The 22,683-nt window shown below is 42.8% G+C and overlaps 1 protein-coding gene across 1 annotated transcript in view; it reads right to left on the minus strand.

The window, feature by feature from the left end:
* The window catches only part of UST (uronyl 2-sulfotransferase), a 303,766-nt gene that overhangs the window by 40,699 nt on the left and 240,384 nt on the right, over positions 1 to 22,683 (minus strand). The window contains exon 7 of the mRNA XM_061206883.1: positions 20,652 to 20,809. Within this exon, the coding sequence (XP_061062866.1) occupies positions 20,652 to 20,809 (158 nt within the window). The remainder of the gene's footprint in view (positions 1 to 20,651; positions 20,810 to 22,683) is intronic.

Raw genomic sequence — 22,683 nt, forward strand, 5'->3', positions numbered from 1 at the left:
GATTGACTTCAAGCTCAGTCTTTCAATCCCAGGAGAGAGCTGCTCAGTGTGTGAGCTGGAGACACTGCACTGGAATCATCTGGGGCTTCCCGGGCTGGCACCTCCTGGCACCTTGTCCCTGGGTGGACAAGACAGTCAGCATGTCCATCATGGGGAGCGGTTCCCCCGGGGACCCTTATCCCACCAAGAAGCCACTTTCCCGAGAGTTCTTCCTGAGCCCAGCAAGGTCAGGCACATAACAGGTGCTCAAAAACATGCTTGTGACACTGAATTGAGTTTGTGCACCAAATAAATCCCTTTTCCTTATTCCTCTATAGTGCTGCATCTTTAGTAAAAAAAAAAAAAAAAAAAAAAAAAAAAATTTACTAAAAAATGAAGGGAAACTTATGGGAACATAAGGAACATAAAAGCAACCCACAAAAGAGACTAGCTTCATAAAAAAAAGATGAACTTCAAATACACAGATTTCTGAGCCCAAAATAAATAATGATAGCCTTCAACAAGCAGAAAAGCCTGTCCACACATCCACACTTTAGATAAACACTTTGTCCTGGGACTCAACCTCAGAACTCCTAAATCTCTCTAAATCTGAAAACAGTACCAGATTAGTTACACCCCCTCATAAAGAATGATACTTATCAACTTACAGAATTGGGCACACTGTTGATGAGACATTGATTATTTCAGCAATGTGTGCTCACTACGGGGTAAGATTCTTTTCCATTTTGTAAAACAAAACAAAGCAGAACAAAACACTAAGCCTTTGATGCTGGCATATTGGCCTTTTTCTTTTGGGTGGATTCCTTTTTGCAAGTGTTTCCTGCCCCACATAATCTGATATCCAAAGCACGTGTTATTGGAAGAAGATTTGGCTGTTTGTGTCCAGAACATGAGACTACTGAGCATGTTATTAGGCAAACTTGAAAACAACTTGGATCTTTCTTAGGAGCTCTCCAGATGCTTTACCGCCTTTCAGCGGGGCCCAGCATTCTTGTCTCTGGTGGTATTAAGCTGGAGCCACAGGCACGTAGCAGATGCCATGTTACCACTAAACCCCATGAATGAGACATAGAAGGCACCAGTCATGCTCAATATTAAGTTCGACCTATAGATGCAGAATTCTGAATAACACTCCCATCTACCCTCAACACCTTCAGAAAGCAAAAATGTAGAAAACTATAGATGTAGATCGTTATTTGGACACTGTTTCCTCACTGATACTAAGGAAAAAGGAAGTGAGGGGAAAGGGGGAAACTATAACCACAGTACTATAATTGAGGCCTCAAATAAGCTACTGTATGTCAATGGAAGTCAGATACTGACAACAGAAACTTTTTTAAATGGAAAAATATTGGCATTTTAAAAGAATACGCTAATACTTCTTAAGGGTTAGGGACCAGTAGAAATCTGCGGCTGAACAGAGGGAACTGTGTAGCAGAATCCTCATGAAATTGATTTAAGTTTTACAAGGAATTAAGTTACAATTTTTTGACTCTGGACCATTAAAACCAACTATTCAGCCAAAATTGTATTTGGGATTTAACATTTTCTTTTGGAAAAACATCTTAAAAGTGACATACCCTGGTCACTTAAAGGCTGTGAAACTCTATTTTAACAATATGATGGGGTCCACTTTCAACCAAAGCAAAGTTAATAATAATATGGTTTAAGATCAAGAATAATAACACATGTGGTTTGGTATCTACTTATAGACACTCTGGGATTTGTGTGGTCTTTCTTGATAGCCATGGGGACTGACTCTGGGTTGGTGAAAGTAAGCCAATCTTCCATGGTCGATGCCAGGAATCAACTCATATGCCTTATTATACTTAGGCAAACAATATCCTATGCTAGAATGTGGAAGTCTGGAAGTATGGCAGAGCCAAAAATCACCCTGAACAAACACAAGGCTTCATCACCATTTGGAGCTTCAGCTTGATATTCTGGCTCCAAAGAAGATGGCCCACCTCAGGCCATCAGGCCAGTTCAAGAGTCCTCCTGGTCGTTCTCCATCAGATCAGGCCTGTCTGTGTCAAAGCTCACAGCCATGGGGCTCCCTCTTCTGTGGTAGGGCTCCACCACAGTCCAGCTGGATGGGCATGTTATCAAGTGGGCAGGCCTTTCCAGAGACCAGCTATTGGAAAGGGAGTATGTGAAACAGCGAGCGTGAGAGGCCTGTGGAGCTGGCCTTACATACAGACTGTGATTCTTACCGTTCGGGGGGTTGGGAACATCTGTGCAAGTCTGAAAATACTTTGCTTCCCAGAAAAAAGAAGGCACACAAAATATTTTCATATTAAATGGATGGGGATGGGGCAGTGTAAGGATTCCCTGAAAACCATGTGATGGAGCTTCAGGTTAAGAACATTTGCTGCGGGCAGAACAGATAGTCCTATAAATGGTAGGTTTTCTGGGGCTAATGAAGATCCATGCCTCTAGAAAAAGCTCTTGTTCTTAGCAGTATAGCCCACGTCTGGATTTCTACCATGAATAATTTCTCCCCTTGAAGTGGACTAACAACCTCAGGAAGAACACATTAAACCACAGGAGGCAGGATGTGCGGTGGTTACATCCAAACCCTGGTGCTCTGTGACCTAGGATGGGCTACTGGCATAGCGAGGACATTACCATACCCCAAGGCAACCAAGAGTTCACCCTCTGTCCTAGCTGCTGATGTGACGAATGAAAGGAAGTGCCAAAAATGGAAAATAACAAACTGACTTAATGACCAACTGAAGTTCACATCCCCTCCCTATATTTCTAATGCACTAAATTTAGGTGAGTAAAGCAACACGTTTCCTCCTAAGGAGCTCTTTAGAAACCATTTTTAGTTCACACATAATAAAATGTATCTAAAATGATTCTTTTTCATTTGAAAAAGGATAGATACATGTATACATATAACTGAATCCCTTTGCTGTACACCTGAAACTAACACAACATTGTTAATCAGCTCTACTCCAAATTGGGTCATTTGTAGAGACGTGGATGGACCTAGAGACTGTCATACAGACTGAAGTAACCCAGAAAGAGAAAAACAAATATTGTATATTAACGCATATATGTGGAATCTAGAAAAATGGTACAGATGAACCTATTTCCAGGGCAGGAATAGAGACACAGACGTAGAGAATGGACACGTGGACACAGGGGGAGAAGGGGAGGGTGGGATGAATTGGGAGATTAGGATTGACATACATACACTACCATGTGTAAAATAGCTAGCTAGTGGGAACCTGCTATAAAGCACAGGAAGCTCAGCTCGGTACTCTGTGATGACCTACATGGGTGGGAAGGAGGGTGGGTGAGAGGGAGGTCCAGGAGGGAGGGGATATAGGTATACATATAGCTGATTCACTTCATTGTACAGCAGAAACTAACACAACATTGCAAAGCAATTTATACTCCAATAAAAAATTTTTTTTAAATGATTCTTTTTGTAAGGAATCTCCTAATAAAAGAGTGATGTCATCTATATCTCTTTAAACTTCACTTTACTCATCTGTAAAACGGGAATAATGAAAGTATCTACGTCATTGCATTGTTCTGAGGATTAAATTAGAAAGTCCACATAAAAAGCCTTCAATATTACTTCAATAACTTTTTGTTGATTACTCACAATGTGCAAAGCACTGTTCTAGGGGTTGCTATTATTATCATTATTGTTAGAAATTCCCCTGGGCAGCACAAATTGTGTTACTGTCAGCTGTTAAGCCCTTCATACTTCTAGAATTATTTATCAGGGCTCTAAGGGAGTCATAAGACAGCTAGATTTCAAGAGAGGATAGTTCAGGTGCCAAGGGCTATTAGCATGCAGAGGGCAGTTTAGGGTGTGGGAATGGTGTACAGCAGGGGTCCCCAAGCCCCGGAACATGGACTGGTACCCGTCCGTGGCCTGTTAGGAACCGGGCTGCACAGCAGGCAGTGGCAGGCAAGCGAGTGAAGCTTCAACTGTATTTACAGCCGCTCCTCATCACTCGCATTACTGCCTGAGCGCCACCTCCTGTCAGATCAGCGGCGGCATTATTCTCACAGGAGCAAGAACCCTACTGTGAACTGCGCATGCGAGGGACCTAGGTTGCGCGCTCCTTATGAGAATCTAATGCCCGATGATCTGAGGTGGAGCTGAGGCGGTGATGCTAGCGCTGGGGAGCGGCTGCAAATACAGATTATCATTAGCAAAGAGGTTTGACTGCACAAAGACCATAATAAATCGATTGCTTGCAGACTCATATCAAAACCCTATCAGTGAGTGGCAAGTGAAAACAAGCTCAGGGCCCCACTAATTCTGCATTATGGTGAGTTGTATTTCATTATATATCACAATGTAATAATAATAGAAATAAAGTGCACAATAAATGTAATGCGCTTGAATAATCCCAAAACCATCCCCCTCCCCCAGTCCGTGGAAAAACTGTCTTCCATAAAACCGGTCCCTGGTGCCAAAAAGTTTGGGGATCGCTGGCTTACAGGGGTGCTGGAAGGCAGGAGGCAGGCACAAAGGAGAATGATGCAGTAGGAGGATGCAGAAGAGAAACTTTATTTGCTCACAACGAGGAGGGTCCATTCTACTCACAGTGACGCATGAGTGAGAGAGAGGGACCTGATCTCCAGTTATGGGAGAGAATGAACACTGATGAGGCATCCAGACCGTGGCGTGTGCGCTTCACAAGGACCAGAGACTGTCGTCAATATTCTCCATCGTCGCAGAAAGTCTGCACGACTAAACTGAAGGTTGGTGCAGTGGGTCTCCCTGGCAAGAGGGGGACATCTCCAGAAGAGCAAGGAACATGGACTGGGGGACACAAGACAGGAATGTCCCAGCTCTAGGTCCTTTCCTTGGCTATGAACCTCAGGATGCCAGTTAGACCTTGCAGCCAAACTATCCAGGTTTATGCCCCTGTCTCTGTGCCTTTCCCTCCTCTGCTCTCCTGCGGAACATTCCAGATCTACCTCTCTGGGCTGGAGGTTGAAGAGGGAGCGCAGGGACCAGCAGTGCAAGGAGAACTCAGCCACAGAGACAAGTGTCACGACTATTAAACAGGTTAATATCTATAAAGTGCTCACATGCTGCCTGGCTCATAGTAAGTGCAAAATTGATGTTTGTTAAGTAAGTGACCCAGTTGCTTCTCTCTATCAAGAAATTTCCTTCCTGGGAATAATGGGCTTTACTTATGTTTTAGCCAGGAAGGTGACATTTCTGTACAATTGATACCCACCCAAGCTCTTAGGGGAACTCCACAGACTGTCTCAGAGCAAGGAGGAGCATGGGGCACAATTCATTCATTGGGCTAAAGAATGAATCTGCTACAGCATATTAGTAAGATGGGTGACAAACGTATTCAGATCACGGAAATAGAATCGGGTAAGAAGAGGCCTTTGGAGTCCTTACCAGGATGCTACTGAGCCTTTAAAAAGTTGTGCCATGGAGTTAGCACCCAGGGAAATGGCACACCTTCCTAGAGAGGATGCGTGCAGACGACAGACTGAATTGAAGGCCTTTCACCGACCTACATAAAAAATAAGATTTTATTTTTACAATGCTTATCTGCTGGTATCTGGAGATATTTTTCAGGAAAAAAATACTAAAAATATAAATAGAAATCAGATCAAAATAATGGAAACAAAGAATCAGACAAATGAGAATTAAAATTCTATGATGAAACTATTTGATATACTAATGGAATAAAACTTGTTTCAATACTCTATTAAAAATCAACTTAAGTTTTTTATAATTAAGGTTTGAATTATTCAAATTGGAAAGGTTCAGGGCTACATCAAACAGAGAACAGTAGCACATTTTTTTTCATGCTCTAACTAGCCTTCAGGTGTGGGGGTTGGAGGAATAGGACATCTGGTCACCCAGGCAGGCACTCCCAGGTATTTGTCCTGGAAATGCTCAGTAAGTAACTGTGCTTTACCTAGTGTTCCCAAAACTCTGCCAGGAGGGGGTTTCAGAAAGAAGGGAAGGACGGGAGGACAGCCAGGTGTCACCTCTGATGAGTAGCATTCTACAGCGGGTACTATGGGGCATCAGGAAGGTAGCAGCCATGGTCCCTGTCTTCAAGAAGTCTCTGCAGAGTTAACGCCAAAAGGATAACTCCTCTATTTCATGCAAATGACCGAGGATGAGCAAGCCCTGCCCGAAGGGGCCATAGTGACAGTCTCTTCTTGTTTCACCACTACTCAGTTGTGCCCCTTCCCACGATCCTTTTTTTCTGATCATGAAAGTGGAAGAGGCCACCAAGCATGGTGGGTTTGGAGCCAGACAGGCTCTGCCTCTCACCAGCTATGAGACCTCAGACAGAGTCCTTAGATTGTCTGGGTGTGTTTTCTCCTCAGTAGAATTTGGGTAATAATATCTAATTTGCTGCACCACTGTGATGATTAAGAAGATACATGGAGGGTACAGAGCACAGTGCCGGGACATACAGCACTGTGGCATCTGCGATGCATGTGTATTATAAAAAAAGGTAGACAAAACAGAAAAGTCTAAAGGAACAAATGAAAACTACTCAAGAGCCCACAAGCACAATTAAAAACTGCTGTTCTTTTGTTTTTTTCCCTTTTAGTTTGTTCTTCTAAGCATATTGTGTGTACACTATAAACATATTGTACAATATAATAGTGTGTCTGATTTTTCATTAGTGGTTCAGAATGAACAATTCTTCAAAATGAAATTCCAATGGCCTCTTCATATTTCATTGCATTATTGTAAAGTCATTTATTTAACTTTCTCCATATGTTAGATATTTCTTTTTCCCCCAATTCCTTTGTCCCACAAAGACAGGCAATCTGGTGTATTGGGTAGCGCTCACCTTTGCTCAAATCCAGGTCTTGCTACTTGCTGGCTGCTTCGAACATGGGCAGAGCTTATTATCACTGAGTCTCCAGATACTCATCTGGAAATGGGATGAAGATTTCTACTTGTATTAGTTTCCCAGGACTGTCGTAAAATTACCATAAACTGGGTAGCTTAAAATAATAGAAATGTATCCTTTCACTGTTCAGGAGGTTAGAAGTCCAAAGTCAAGGTGTCAGCAGGGCCATGCTCCCTCTGAAGACTCGAGGGAAGAATTTTTCCTTCTTCTTTCTAGTTTCTGACTGTCCTTGCTGACAATCTTTGACATTCCTTGGCTGGTGGCAACATAATTCCAATCTCTGCCTCTGACTTCAAACAGCCTTCTTTCCTGTGTCTCTGAATCCTTCTTTCCTTATAAGGACACCAGTCATTGGATTTAGGGTCCACCCTAATCCAATGTGACCTCATCTTAATTTGATTATATCTGCAAAGACACTGTTTCCAAATAAGGTCACATTCACAGATACATGGGGTTAGGACTTCAACGTATTTTGGGGGGACACAATTCAACCAACAACACTACCTAACCAGGTTGTGAGGAAGAAGTGAGTCAACATAAGTCTAAGGTACTCTGTTAACTGTAAAAGTGCTATCCTAGTGTGAATCATGACTTGTAAAGGTTTTAGGTCAAGGCACCAGTTTTAGGAAGGCAGAGTTTCAAAGTATCACATCTCCTTGAGTTTAGGTGTTCGGCCATTGCTATGGAACAGCAGTTTGAGATTTGAAGCCAAGAAGGCAAAATCATATGGAAGAATCATGGCGCCTCATAAGCCCCAAATGCCTTAGGACTGGTCTTGTCAATTGGATGACCTCCTACTTGCTAACCTGGGCAGCCCAAGCCGGTGGGAGAATCTACAACATTGCTTCGCAAAAGATCTCTGAATTTTTCCCGCTGTCATCCATCTCAGATTGATACTTTTGTAAACTACAATAAAAATGAGTTATTAAAAAAATAATCAGAGCCATACCAAATTACCATCAAAGTTTCTACAGGCTTACTCTCAATTTCTACCTCATCTCACCATGGGCTGGTAGCAAGCAGCTTACGGGCTGGCAACGGTCCTTGGACCACACTTTGAGAAGCGGTGCTTGTCCGGAGCCAGGGCCAATGCCGACTCAGGGGCCCCACTGGAGCACAGTCCTGCACCCAGGCCTCTGAGGAGGGGGGCTAAAGGATTCCCAGCCTTCAGCCCCATTCCGGGGGTCATGCCTGGCTGGGGAAAACAAACACACCTCCCACACCCACCTGAGTCTCAGTGTTTTCTTTGAGTTTGTTTTCCCACTGACTTACTTTCCTTTCAGTCTGGGCTTTAAAAACAGCCTTCTGAGTGAATGCAGGAGATCCCAGCTGTCCCAACACCACGGCTCATATGGAATGCATTTAGAGAGGGGAAAAAACTTGAACGGAGTGGTGATACGACTCTGAACTGGCTTGGACATGGCGTGGCTGGAATTTCGGAGCTGGCTTTTGTTTGCATTCGTCATGAAACATTTGTTATATGAGCTGCTGCTACTGCTACTAAAGCAGCTGCTGCCGAGAAACCCTCTCAATGGCTGCTTTTTCTCCTGGACATGTGCTGACTGACAGCGCTCATGGACCGGGGCCCTGGACTCTCCAGGCTTGGGATACCTGTGTCACTATCCCTGCATTAGGTTAGGGAAACGACACATGACAGCACACAAAACGGTGGTGCCTGTTTCTGCCAAGTTACACTGGCATGGTATCTTTGGATGGTCGGGTACTGCCTCTGATCATGAGACAGTGTCTTTTTTATCAGTTCTTATAATTTACATTCTCTCCCATCAAATAAGTCTCCAATATGGCCCTGATCTGTCTTCCAGGTAATTTTAAAAAACAGTAGTTTGGGGCCTCATCATAGCAAACATCATTCAGTAAAAAGACGTGGATAGATCTAGAGACTGTCATGCAGAGTGAAGTAAGTCAGAAAGAGAAAAACAAATATTATATAATATCGCTTATATGTGGAATCTAGAATAATGGTACAGATGAATTTATTTGCAAAGCAGAAATAGAGACACAGATGTAGAGAACAAACTTATGGATAGCAAGGGGGGGGGATGAATTAGGAGACTGGGATTGACATATATACACTACTATGTATAAAATAAATAACTAATGAGGACGTACTGTATAGCACAGGGAACTCTACTCAATGCTCTGTAGTGACCTAAACGGGAAGGAAATCCAAAAAAGAGGGGATATATGTATACGTATAGCTGATTCACTTTGCTATACAGCAGAAACTGACACAACGTTATAAAGCAACTCTACTCCAATAAAAATTAAAACAACAACAACAACAAAGGGGTTTAACTAATAAACTACCATTAAGGGATCTTGTTTTTGTTTGTTTTGCTTTTGAAATTTCATCAGTACTATAATCCCAAGATACGGATGCTGAAGGCAGTGCTACGGTAGCCCGATTCACATCATGGCTATGCAGATATCACATGAAAGAAACATTTATGACAGATCTAGCTAGAAGCTATACACGCAAAACTGGTAATAGAATCTTAAAGTTCAGGTAGTTAGCACATTGCCAGCTAAATGCAGTAGGCTGACAACAGGCCTTCAACACCTCTCCTTTGAAACACTTCACTAAAGTGACAGTAAAGGACAATAATTTTATAAAAAGATTGCAAGGACAAAGAACTGGAGAAGGATTTCAACAGAAGACAGACTTCAAACAACTTCTGGAAGACGAAAAGTGGTGGGAGGAGTGCACTGCATGTGGCAGAGCAGGGTCTATGCACTGGAGTGGTGGCAGAGCGGAGACACACATCAGGAGGGTCAGCTCACCCGAAGAACCCCTGAGACAGAGAGGAGTGGCACCAGGTAGCCCAGATGGGAAAGCTGGGCATGAGGCAGGTAGTCTGGCTATGAAGCAGTTGGGCCCCAAATTCCCTCCACACCTGCATGCAGCCAGCTATCTTGCAATGCTTCTTCCCCCATTCTCCACTGCCTGTGATCCAGCAATCTTAGGATTAGTCTCCAAAGAATCTGGCAGAGGCTCCAGACTGATTTGCTAACCCAGAGGAGAGAGGAGAGCATGGGCTAAAATGAGAACAATGAAGTGAATTGTGCCTGAACGTGGGCCTTCAGCTCCTGTCCCCCCACCAGCAATCAGACGTGTGTCCTGCTCCCCCATTCCCTCCTCACCTCCCATCCCCCAAGGGGATGTTTGGGGGACTCTTCAGTGGGGAAACTGGATCAACTCCAGAGAAAAAAAGACCTAAAGTCACTAACAAATGTTTTCCCAGCAAAACTTCTATCGCTGCTTGATCATCCCAAGTGGGTCCATTAGTTGATAAGCCTCCCCTACTGCACAGCACTTTCAATGAGCTCTTTAGTGTCTCACCCTCAAATACGAATTCCGACAAAGATTACCAGAGGAGACTTCAGACTGAAAAAGAGATGCCCAAATCAACCAAACAGTGAAAAGGATCCTGGAGCAAGTAGAGATAATGTAAGAAATAGATGAAAACACTTTTTAAAAATCTCTGTAATTTTCAGAGATTTAAGGTGGCATTGTACCCAACAAACAAGAGCAAGGTATTATGCAAAAAGAAAAAAAAGATTAAAAAAGAGTTCTTGGAAAAGAGAAAATTCAATAGAATGACTGGAATACACATTGAGGAACTCTTCCAGAGCGAAAAAGTTGAAGAAATGGAAACTAAGAGAAGAAAAAAATATAAAGCACATAGAGAGGATGCACCTAGGGATTCAAATATCTGACCAACAGCATTCCAGAAATGAATCAGAGAAAATGGTGGTGATAAAATCATGAAAGAAGTAAAACAAGAAAAATTCCCAGAAATGATAAACATAAGTTTTAAGCTTAAATGTATCTACTGAATACTCAGTACCCTGAGGTGTTGTAAACTTTCATAAAAGGAATAAACGGAACACTCCAGGAGAGAGAGAGAGAGAATGAGAAAGTCAGAGAAAAAGATGTGGGAAATGAAGTGCATGTATGAAGAAATCCATACCCAGCCAAACTGGCAATCAGATGAGCTGGTAGAACACTGAGCTTTTCAGACATGCAGTGACTCAAAGAATTTACTACCTCCCACGCACCTTTTATCAGGAAGCAATTTGGGCCTATCTTGGAATAAAATGAGTTATTAAGTCAAGAAATAGAATTTGAGGGATTCAGGAGATCAGGGATACAATACATTCAGTAAAATGGTAAAGGGAAGTTGCAAGACAGCTGTGAAAGGAGCTTCTGAGTAATCAGCCCAGATGGAAGTAGGAAGTTAGAGCTCTGGGTGGGAAGGAGGGTAGTGGTCCTGGGAAGGGGGAGCAGGAAATGGAATGGATATACTTATCTGATAAAAATATGGAAAAAAAATCAAAAGTAAGATTGATACAACAGATCTAATGGCACATAGGAAAATTTTGATAGGTATAAATAAATCTAAGCGAATAAAAAACCCAAGGCAATAATCAATTCTAGCAAAAACAATAAGTTATGCAAGAAATGAAACAAGATGATGGTGTACTACTTGGATCAGCATCGAACAAACATATGCAGTCACAGTAATGTAAACAGGGACTACGCAGGTAAAACATGGATAGAGCTATACTACGAAGATGGTGGAGGGGAGGAAGTAGAGGTAAGGGTGGTGGAATAAGAGAACTAAATAATGTCTCAAATAAATACATCAAGACAATAAAAATAAAACAAGCCTGTGCATACTAGTTATAATTAGTGTAGTGATTATCAGAAGAACCAGCTAACTGTGCTGAAAGTGTTTGCCTCTGCAGAACCAGACTTCGCGATGGAGAGGGCTGAAATAGGAAATGACTGCTTTTCATTACATGTCTTTTAGTACTACTTGATTTTTAATTATATACAGGCACTACTTTAATATATAAAGTATAGTTAAAAAACAGGAAGGTAAAATTCTAGGAAAACATGTTTTGAAAAGTAGCTCCAGTAGTGTCTGGCTATGACAAGGCAACAGAAGTACTTAGAAGCATACTGTAAAAACTGGAGAGGTGAGACTTTCCAGTCAGAGTATCTGAAACTCCCACTCAGCAAGCAAAACTTCCCTACTCTCATCAGTGGGGAATTAGATTGGATTTCTCTATGGGTTTGTGGACAGTGAAATGAATATGCTTAATATAGCTCACAAGAAACCACTAAAAACAGCAATGTTCTGTACACAGGTATATTTGCAGTTTTTCACTGTGTTCTTTCACAGTCCAACACCATTTGCAAGATGTGAAAAGCTAGGACATTATATGTTGATAAAAATGTATGAGATATTTAAAAAATACAGACCAGGAAATGATATTTTTATTTGAACAAGATTTAGTTGAACAAAAATAGCTTCCATTGTAAAATGCTGAGTCATGCGAAATGGGTAAGGATTGTACTTCGCCCCAGCTGGGGGTACATTTTATAAGCAAAGAATGTCAGCAAGGCAAGACCGTGAGTCAAGGGCACAAAGACAGTTCTGAAATTCTCTGTCTGAGGCCCTTTCCACATCACCACATTAGGCCCAGGAGCGGGTACAGACCTTGGAAGTTTGGGCATGAAAGAGCGGGAAGCTCACAGAGTCTTTTATAAAAAGATCAACTATCACCCTCTGGGGTCGGGTCTCTAATCTTCTTTGCCCAGGCTCTAGGAGCATTTCAGCTTTGCTGAGTTACCAGGAAAGTCCAACAATTGAAATTTGTGGTGACTAATTCCACCCTTAGTAACATTCTTACTCAATGCAAAGCATATTACTGTCAAGTTCAACTAAAAACTGCTCAAAGTAGAAGTGAATAAATTCCCAGGTAGAAGAAATTCACCTATAAACACAGAAGAATGCTGGTACCTCCACCACACACCCAGATATTATTAGCCACCTTTTTGTCTGGGAAAATGAATCATAAGAAAGAGAACTGCATACCCCATGCCTGGCCACACTGCGGGGAGCATCTGGGCTTCTCCAGAGGATGAGGTTGGGACCTAGAAGAGATCAATTTCCCAGGGTGCATGGGTGGGAGGTGGGGACTAGGGGAAACTTCTGGAGGGATGATCCCAAGGGCTCCTAGTGAGGGAGGCCAGGAAGACCAGAGGCAGCATCAAGGGACACAGCGAGCTCACCCGAGTCAGAGAGCGCCTGGTAACAGGAGGGGAGTCCATGCTGGTGGGCAGAGAGGGGAATCTGGGGGTCAGGCAGGGCAGTAGGTGGTGTCTGGAGAGGTGTGGTGGGCTCCCCAGTGGAACAGTGCAGGACCGACTGGAGCCAGTGGTTACGCCAGGCCTGGAGGGTGGCTGGGTCGTGGGTGCAGAAAAACGGAAAGAAAGCAAGGAGGAAGAATCCCAGCCTTAGGGACCTGGGAACCAGGCAGTATCCTGACGCACCGTTAGGAAGCGAGGGATCCTTGGGTGGTGGTCAGGCTTGCAGAGGGCAGGGAAAGCAGGGGTTGGAGGAGTGACACATGGCCCTCTGGCAACTGTGGCTTGGCCACTGGTTCTGGGATTGGTATGAGTGACTCAGTTCCAGGTTGTACCACATAGAGATCTAAGGCTGCGGATACTTTTCCTGCCTTGGGCAGGACTGGCTTAGCAGTAGGGTGACTGAGCTGCGAAGAATTGTGGGGCTCAGCTCAAAGAGGCAAGGTCAGTAGGCAAGGGCCGAGGTGGGCTGGACGCCCCTCATGCCTCCCAAGTATGGGACTTGGGACTTCTGTGCCTTCACACCTCCAGGTCTGCACTCATGTTATTTTTTTCTGCCTAACTTGCCTCCTTCCACGTCCACCTGGTGAAGAGCGATGCACCCTTCAAGGCCTGGCCCAAATATCTCCAGCAGGAAGTGCCCATCCAGTTTGCGATGGCGTTCATGCCAGATATGGTTTTCTTTATCTTTATACAGCTGTTGCCCAGGACTGGAGTGTATTGCAGACATGGAAACACTTGCTGAAAGTGCTTGTTGAATTCTTCTAGTATTTGCAGATTATACCTGCTATTTAAATATTAGTCTTCAAAGAAGAGAAATATTTTGGGAACGTTATTACTATAAAATCAGACCATGTGTTGAATAGAGATAATCTATAGATTTTATTTTCAAGCATTTACCTTCAACTGCAATACATAAGAGTGCTTAATACCCACTTAATGCTCTGTATTAGTGATTAAATACGAAGGATCTTTGGAGGGTCATAGATTCATGGAGTTTGTGGTGGTTCTGGGGACAGAAGCTTGAATGTCTGTGGCCACTTAGGACTTGATAACTGTGGGCAAGCTATTCTACTCTTTGACTCTCAGCTTTCTTATTTAGAAAATGAGACAAAGACTAATTGTCTTCCTCAGCTTCAGAGGATTCGTGTAAGAATCAAATGAGGTCATCTTATGGAAGTGCTTTATAAACGGTAAATTGCTATGCAAATTATTATTATTTAGGAACTGTTGCTGATGTTTGCATGCAAGACTCTTCACTAAGATGCCACTGCTGTGTAATAAGGAGTTTACTTGTTTGAACGTGAATGGGTGTACACACACACACACACACACACACACACACACACACGTAATGCAGTACCAACCTGACTAGAATCTGAGCCTAGGACATGACTGGTGATAAACAAATTGTTATGGAGAATATTGATGGTACATGAACCAATAACAGATTGGTATCCTATTTTTTATAAATGATAATCGAGGTTTTTAAACAACTTCATTGGTGCCTGTAGATAGTCAGAATTTCTCCCAACCATCAGTTGTATACCTGTGAAGTTCCAGAATGTTTTTGGGTTTTGTTGTAGCACAAAAGTAATAAGATGGAAATAAAAAATGAGAAACAGCATGTTTAATCTAATCGTTGTAGAATGATGGATGATTTTTATAAAACCAGAGTGGACGGTACATATATTTTTAACCCACGCAAACTTATTTGTAAACTATCCCCCAATTCCCGACCCCACTGGCTCTCAGATAATGCCCTTTGGACTACTGCAATCAATTGTACTTGGAATCCTTTAGATACGATCCCATTTTTAGGCCCCATATTGGGCATAATTGTACATCTGTGTTCAAGCATTCTGTAAACGCCTGTCAGCAGATGCAAACTGTTAGGAAACCACAAGCACTTCCTTGAGAAAATGGAGAGACACTGCCACCTGCTGGACAAAGTTTAATTCATTAACAGCGCTCTGAAGTATGTAATTCTGCATATGGAAAACAAAGGTTTTTCAAGAATTGAATCTTAGGGTCTTAGTTACAATAAAAACGCCATTAAATCATTGAACACCCATCCTATGTCTACTAAATAACATGATGCATCACAGTCTGAAAGATTCAACATTCAACTCGAGTTAATGGTAATTGGCCCTGGTCACATCTCAACAGTGGGTTTCATTTAAGGTTGAAATTTTAACGCCCTGATATTTCTGCTAAGAGTTCAGGCATAAAAATAGATGATTTTTAAAAAACCCTCAGTGACTTGCATGGTGTTTTCCAGTCCTGAGCGTGTCACCGTAGTAATATTTCCATTAAACTTATTCCCTGTAATTGTTTCAGGAATAAGGTATTGGCCAGAATATAACTGTTCCTCTCCTTCTAAGTCAGAAATACTATTTCCTAAAGGCATGCAATTTCACAGTCATAGGTCAGCTGTCACTGATGAAATAAGTGAAGGGTGATCATTTTTTTTCTTCTTCCCCCCCACCCTGTTCTCTCTCTCTTGCTTTCTTTCATGTAGAAGTTACAGAGAGAGCTGAAGCCCTAGTTCCTCCCAGATACTGGCCCTGTCTCTCTCCTGTAATGTGGTTGGCAGGCTAATAGCTAATTATTGAACACTTAATCATATGTTAAGCTCTGGGCTAAGGGCTTTACATGGATTCGATCAGGTTCACCTCCCACAACAACCCTGTGAAGTAGACAGTATTGTTTATGTGCCTTATACAGATGGGGAAGCTACGGGGTGCAGGGGTTATACCTTACCTCTGGTTATCCAGTTAAGTGGAGAATGGGCTTTAATGCCCAGGCTGCCTACTCCAGAGCCTGTGCTCTAATAATTATGATATTCTGTCTTCTGGACAGAAATGCATATGGTGTGGAGAGAGAAGGGTGGACAGTGTGACCAGAGAGTGTGTTGGGATCCCTGGCTTAGGGAAGAATGGATTCTGAAGGAATGACCCTGCAGCGAGGATTCGTCATGTCCTCTAGGTGGCGATAGTCTCCATAACTAAACCTGGGAATTACGAAGGCAATGGGGACTGCCTGTGGTTTCTGCAGGGGGGAAAAGCACCGTATAATTGTGCTAACCAACAGAACGTAGAAAGAGGAGCCTTAAAACCTTCCATGTGATACTTTAGCATGATAATAATATAGACCTTGGCGATCAGCCACCCAAAGCTACATTTGCTCCGGGTCCTATGGGCAGAACCACCGCAGAAAGAGGACTAGGAGTCTCTTCAAACTCCCAACTCAGTGTTCTTTCCTTAAAGAATAACTTTTCTTTATGAATAATAGGACAATTTTAATCTTCTATGTAAATATCCTCAGATTTGAATACTGCAATGCAAATGAACTCCAAGAGTACACTGCTATACCCTTAATAGGAGTCTAATTATCATTCATGCCTAGCAAAAAAATATTTAAATTTGTACTTTATTTATCATCGTTGTTAATAAAAATATTTAAGTATAAGCAGTTTTTTTTAAAAAAAAACAAAGCACCCAATTTAAGAATGAACTTAAATCCTCGAAGTTAGCACGGAAGTCATTTTGTTTGGAATTAGACATTTTTCCTTTGTAGTATAGTTGGTGGCCAGATTCTCAAGACAGCCCACAAAAGTCTTGTAAATTCTCTACTGAGGTTCCAGTGTTTACATTTGTAATGGAAACAAGTTGAAAATGAATACTAATGTAGTGCTAGTAACGGAAAGTATTTAAAATACAAGGGAAAAGGATTGGAAAGTATTTAAAATACAAGGGAAAAGGATTAGCTTTCAAGTCCTCACGTAGTCCTCAGGTAGGAGGGTTAAAATATCAGGTCCTAGAGTTCCACATCTGGATGCTAAGTGGCACTACTGAACTGGAACAGCTGGGTTATTCACCAAGTCAGGGGCGGATATGGGAGACGCTGATATAAGGACTATTCCTATCACAGATATTCACTTATTCTCTGTCTTTAATTAATTTACTTATTTATTGTGGCCTTTAACACCACTGTGATTTTAGCTCCTAAAGAAACTATGACTAAGAAAAATATTGATAGCTCATAGCGTGTCCCTTTTTAAGAGCTAAGGGGGAAAAGCATTCATGAACACGTTAACGCTTGTGGCTCAGAAACTCCAAGTTGTGGCCCTTTGGTTCACATTTCGGTGGATGACCATGGAGCTGTCTCTCCAATTCTTTGGGCCGGCTCCAAGCTTCTCGTTTTTGAAAGGTAAGTAATGAGCAAATGTAATCGAGATTAATCAATAAAAAATGAGACCGCGTAAGTTAGAGAAGTGAGGTCACTCTTACCCAAATCTGTAAATCTGTTTCGGCCTTGGTTCCCCCAATTCAAACTCCTACCCAGGTTGGGCGGAGTTTACTGAGCCCTCACTCCAAGGTACTGGCCTCAACATTAGCAACTGCCCTTGGGCTGGCGAGAAATACCAGAGTGTGTTCTCCTGGTTATCCACCAGGCTACAACTTTCATTCTTATTTCATCTTGAGTACTTACTATCATCAACTTCTTCTGAGATACACTAACTGGGTCTCCAACAGAATGCAAACATTAATATAAAATGAGTAAATTTCAAAAAAATTTATGAAGACTAAGTTTCTCAAATATTTTTGGTAGGAGACAAATTTACTCACCAGCATATACCTTCTTACAGGCAATGAATGGGGTGAGGGAGCACAAAGAGTTGACCTATTATTTAGCGAAGTTATTAACTTCTCTAAATGGTGGGTTATTGGAACCCACAGTACTGACTGGAAAGAATTAATGACTATCCTTCCAATCTAGAATAAGTGACAACCCATTTGACTAGAGGACGTTATTTTTACCAGCTCCCCAGTTATTGTTATTAGTGTTTTTTCTTCAGCAGTGAGACTGGTCTAAATATTTTTCGTCTTGCTGGAAGGGGGTTACTGAAATCCGCACACACCTGCATTTTTTAAATAACAGGATGAGCACCAAAGAAAAATGGCCAGTGGAGTGTTTGCATCTTAATCCAGCTCCATAGTCAGTTTAATCTACAAATATTTAAAGGTCTCAGATTTTAGTGTTTCTTCCCTCTGTCCTCTAGTCTACTCAGTTATAAAATTCTTGTATAAAGGGCACGAGTGATGATTTTAGTGGGCCATTATCTGTGAGTTTAGATTGAAAATGCACAGGTGATGAGACTCTGGTGTGAATGATAAAGTGACCTGCTGCTTCTCTTCCTTTAACCTATTTGATACCAGCTCACTGATTTGTGGCCATGAGAAAACAGTACAGAGGCTTAGTCTTTGCAGAGGCTAGAATATACCAGAAAGCTGGCCAGGCGTGGGCGCTCATCTCCTGTCCCCTGCTTCAGGGGATGAGGAAACTCTTCGGGACAGAGCAACTGTGGAGCTGCTTGGCCTTCAAGGTTACCATAGAAAAATCTAACAGAAGGTGCCTGAGAGACCACAAAACACAGGGGAAGTTACTGAAGAATCACTCAAATGTTCATTTTGTTGTCTACGTGCCATGCGGCAGTGGAGACCATTACGCTGGAGTGATATGCAAAATATTTAACACCAGTCCCACTCAGGAACTAAATTAGAACAGTTGTTGAGTCCTGGGCCAGAGTCCTGAAGACCCCCTTGGGGGGGGGTGCGGTGAGGGGTGTGTGTGTGTGTGTGTGTGTGTGTGTGTGTGTGTGTGTGTGGAAGTGCACCCGGAGGGTGGGAGCCCAGGGCCGTGTAGACGTGTCTCGCTGTTTTAACCACTAGTATAGCTGGATTGTGTGAGCTGGTAACGTGTTGGCCGGCCTGCGTTCTCCCTGGGGCAGCAGCCTCAGAAGTATTTCATATACTGCTATGCCCAACTCAAAGGGGAGAAAAATCTTTAATTTATAGGTGGAAAGATCACAGCTAAAGACAAAAGAGCTAACAGTCACTCAATTTTCAAAAATATGTTCTACTTTAATTAACGGGCTTCCAGATCACGGGATGAAGGCCCACAATTCCTGAGAAGTCAGGTATTTAAATGAGGAAAACAGCTGGGAAGTGAAGATGATACATCCTGACAACGGTAGGTAAGTGAGCCCTTGGGGCTAAGATTTTTGTTTGTGGTTTATTTGTATTTAAGAAGAACAAAGATTAACATGTCCTCCTCTAAGTTATCAGACCTACACCTCTGCTGTTGACCTTTGGTGTGCTGGGCTGTGACATCCTGTGAATGGTGTCAACCCCAGATCCCAGGACGGATGATGTACGTGATGTGGCCTCACCCATACTCTTCCCAAGTGCTGGGACAACGGTGTGTTCTTCTTATCTGACAGCTCTGTGTCTCCAAGACCCAGTCAGCCTTTTATCTCATAGTGTACATCTCACACACACACACCCACACACACTATACAACAAGATAAAGCCAAAGAAGGGAAATAACAATGAATAACGTAAACCTTTTCTTCAAAGGAGCCTGATTTAGGGTGAGACTCCTCTTTGCACAAAGACCAGAGTTTACTTTGTCCTACAGAGCTAAAAACTGGTCACAGGAGAACTCTTTAAATTGCCCAGTGTTGAAAGGGCAAAGGAAGGCCCTATTTCAAAAAATGACAATTTAGAGTTTGTTATACTTCTAGCTATTCCAACCACACTTCTTGCTGCGGAGACACACCTGCAGGGCATACATCGAGGTCCTTGGTCATGTAAGTACGTGGGAGTTTATCTCTGAATAAGAGTGTTGGGAGGCCAAGGCAAAATCACCTTCCCCCAGCGAGTCCCTGGTAGTGGTAGGACCACCCGATGGAACAGAAGTCAGGGCTCCTGTAGGCAAAACCAGTTCACCTGGGCATTGGCACCTGTCAGTGATGCAGGTGTGGTACAAGGTCCCTGCCTGGCTGCGTGGCATGTGAGGCAGAGGCTGCGTTTGGGAAGCCCTTCCTCTGTGCCTCCTTTCTACAAAGCAGAATAATACCCTCCATTTCCCGACAACAAAACAAAACAATAAACGGATTAGTGAGCAGGTATTGTTGTGGCAGCAGTAGATTAAGAACAGGAAAGAAACAAACAAGGTTGTTTGCCTTTCAAGATAAAATTATAATGAGAAAAACAAATGATGGACTTCTGAGAGTAATGATATTTACAGTGACACTATGGGCAACCCTTATAATTGCTTTGCTGCATTCTCTTTCTTGCTTCTGTTTGGACACCACTCCATTTATTAGAGTAAAATCATAATTGTATTCTCAATGTGCTGCTTTATGGATTCTATGCGCCAGGGTTTGCTTTTGTCAAATGGAAGTAGGGCCAGAGTTACCTCATCACACTCCCCCAGGACTCCAACACACACCTGCCTGTTCATTGGTTCACCCCAGCACCAGGACACGGCCGATGGGAATGCTGCCAATCTCACTTTCCAGAGGGGGAAATGGAAGCATCCGGCCTTTAAAACATGGCGAGTTTATGTTTGGCCCTGAAGCTCAAGGTTTTGGTATCTAAATGTCGTGGTTCTAACCTTGCTTTGAAGCCAGGGGAGCTCCCCTTCACTAACAGAAGAGATGATTTCACGCCTTTATTTCCCGAGTCCTTTTCAAGGTGAGTAAGCCTCAAAACAGAGAAGCACTTGCTTACAGACGGAGTTACCTGGGTCTTTGTAGATACTGAGCACACCCTTGAAGTAATGAGGTAAAAATCTTTCCAGTAAAAGCAGCACATCTTCCAACTCTTCAAGAATCCCCACAAGCAGGAAGTTTTCATTCACGTTCAGTTTTGCTCTTTCAAGGGCCCACTCACCAGGCTCCCTTTATGGACATAAAAATGATTTTGAAATCAAAGATTGGTTTTCGAAATGCAGCAACAACATGTTGGAAGCTTCTCCCTTCTCCCACCCATCCCCAGTCACATAAGTCCAAATCCCACTTTCTCCAGGGCCCAGCGAGCCCCACCTAAATGTTTGTTAAGAGAAAATGGGCCCAGGCAGCTAGGTCTCAATAAACGCTGATTAGAATGGCCTTTTAATAGGAGGACCAAACCGAACCCATAAAGTCAGAAGTTTTGAAATATGAAACTTACTGATTTTGATTTCTGTAGAAATCAAAATAGGTGTCAGGTCATGACCACTAATCATCTTACTCTTTTGAGGAATTTTAAAACAAACCTTTTTTTTTTTTTTTTTTCTTCAATTACGGAAGGAAAACAGCCTAATCTTATTTGTAAGGCAGACCTCTGAGCCAACAACACTGATATGAATGTAAAGAGTCCAGCATAGGGATCCCAGGAGCTGGGCTCCGGCCTGGCTGGTGTTGACTATCTGGGGGAATTTGGGCAAGCCAGGATTCTTTTTTGAAAAATTTTAATAATCCTTACTTAGCTCAAATAATTGTCATCAAGGTGAAACAAGGTGACATTTTGAAAGCGTTTTGAAAATCATCACGAGATAAGGCATCAGAAGTCCTCGCCCCAAGACTGGGAACTATATAATTTTAAAAGTACTTTAAGGAGTTAGAATCTTGTTTCTTGGAATAAATACCCTCATTTTGACAGAAAGCGAGTCAACTGGCCCCAAATCTTCCCAGGATCTGAAGCCCTGACCGTGAAGCAGGAGGCATTTACTACCGGGGACAGGGTCGGTGAGGGAGGCCTTCTGAACTCAGGAGTTTATAATGAAGCAGAAAACTGACACTTCTAGCCCCAGAATTCTGACCGTAAACAAATTGGTTAACTCAGCAAAACGTCAATAATAACAACACACATAATAACTAAGCAGCAATCACAGTGTAAGCAAAAAGTACAATGAGTGAGCTGCAATTTGGAAACAGCTGTGTCCCCCGCAACCCCCAGTCTCTTAAGGAACACAACGACCTTCTAATCAATGTCTCCTTTCGGGGAAAATGCCACTTCTGGCAGCAGGGTTTATTTTCCACCAAGCAAAGATAATACTCATCGTTACTACCATTTCTTCTGGAGGCTACACATTTGTCTAGTACAACGAATTTCAAGTGTAGCTAGACCAGAATCACCTGGGAGGTGGTCACAGATGCCTGGGCCTCACCTCAGAGACTGTGATCAGGTGAGGGTTCCTAACAAGTCCCCCAGGGATGCAGATGCAGGAGGTGGGTGGACCACACTGAGGGCCCTTACTATCTGAATAAGTCACTTGCTAAAGAAGGTCTTGCAACCAAGTAAGGCTGAGGAGGGATCACTAGAAAGTACTTTCTTCTCTTTCTACTAAGTGTGTCAGGAGAGAGACACTCTGGAATTTTGGGTGTGAGCATCTAGTGTTTCAGACCCAGCTAGACACACCACACTGGCAAGGACAGCTGTGGAGGCAGCACAGTCACTACAGAGGAGCAGGATGGGTGCACCCCCTGGGCTTTACTATCTCATGGGCTGGGTAGTGACAGGTGTACGTCAAAGGTGAAGAAGAGTTTGGTTGGCATTTCAGTTACACAGCTTTACGGGTTGTTCCCAAGGCCTCTGCCAGACCTTGATTTGTTAATTTCTTTATTTATAGGACATTCAGAATCTCAGATGCGATCTTGAAAGATTAACAGTAAATATTAAGTGAATTCTAGAAGTTAGAGAGACTGGGGACACAGAAGACGCCCGCGCAGTGCCAGGTGGTGGGTTTCCTGTCATTGTTGTCCACATGAGCATGTCATGAGCCTGTTTCAGT

This window comes from Eubalaena glacialis, chromosome 12 (genome assembly GCF_028564815.1).
Source record: "Eubalaena glacialis isolate mEubGla1 chromosome 12, mEubGla1.1.hap2.+ XY, whole genome shotgun sequence".
NCBI lineage: Eukaryota > Metazoa > Chordata > Mammalia > Artiodactyla > Balaenidae > Eubalaena > Eubalaena glacialis.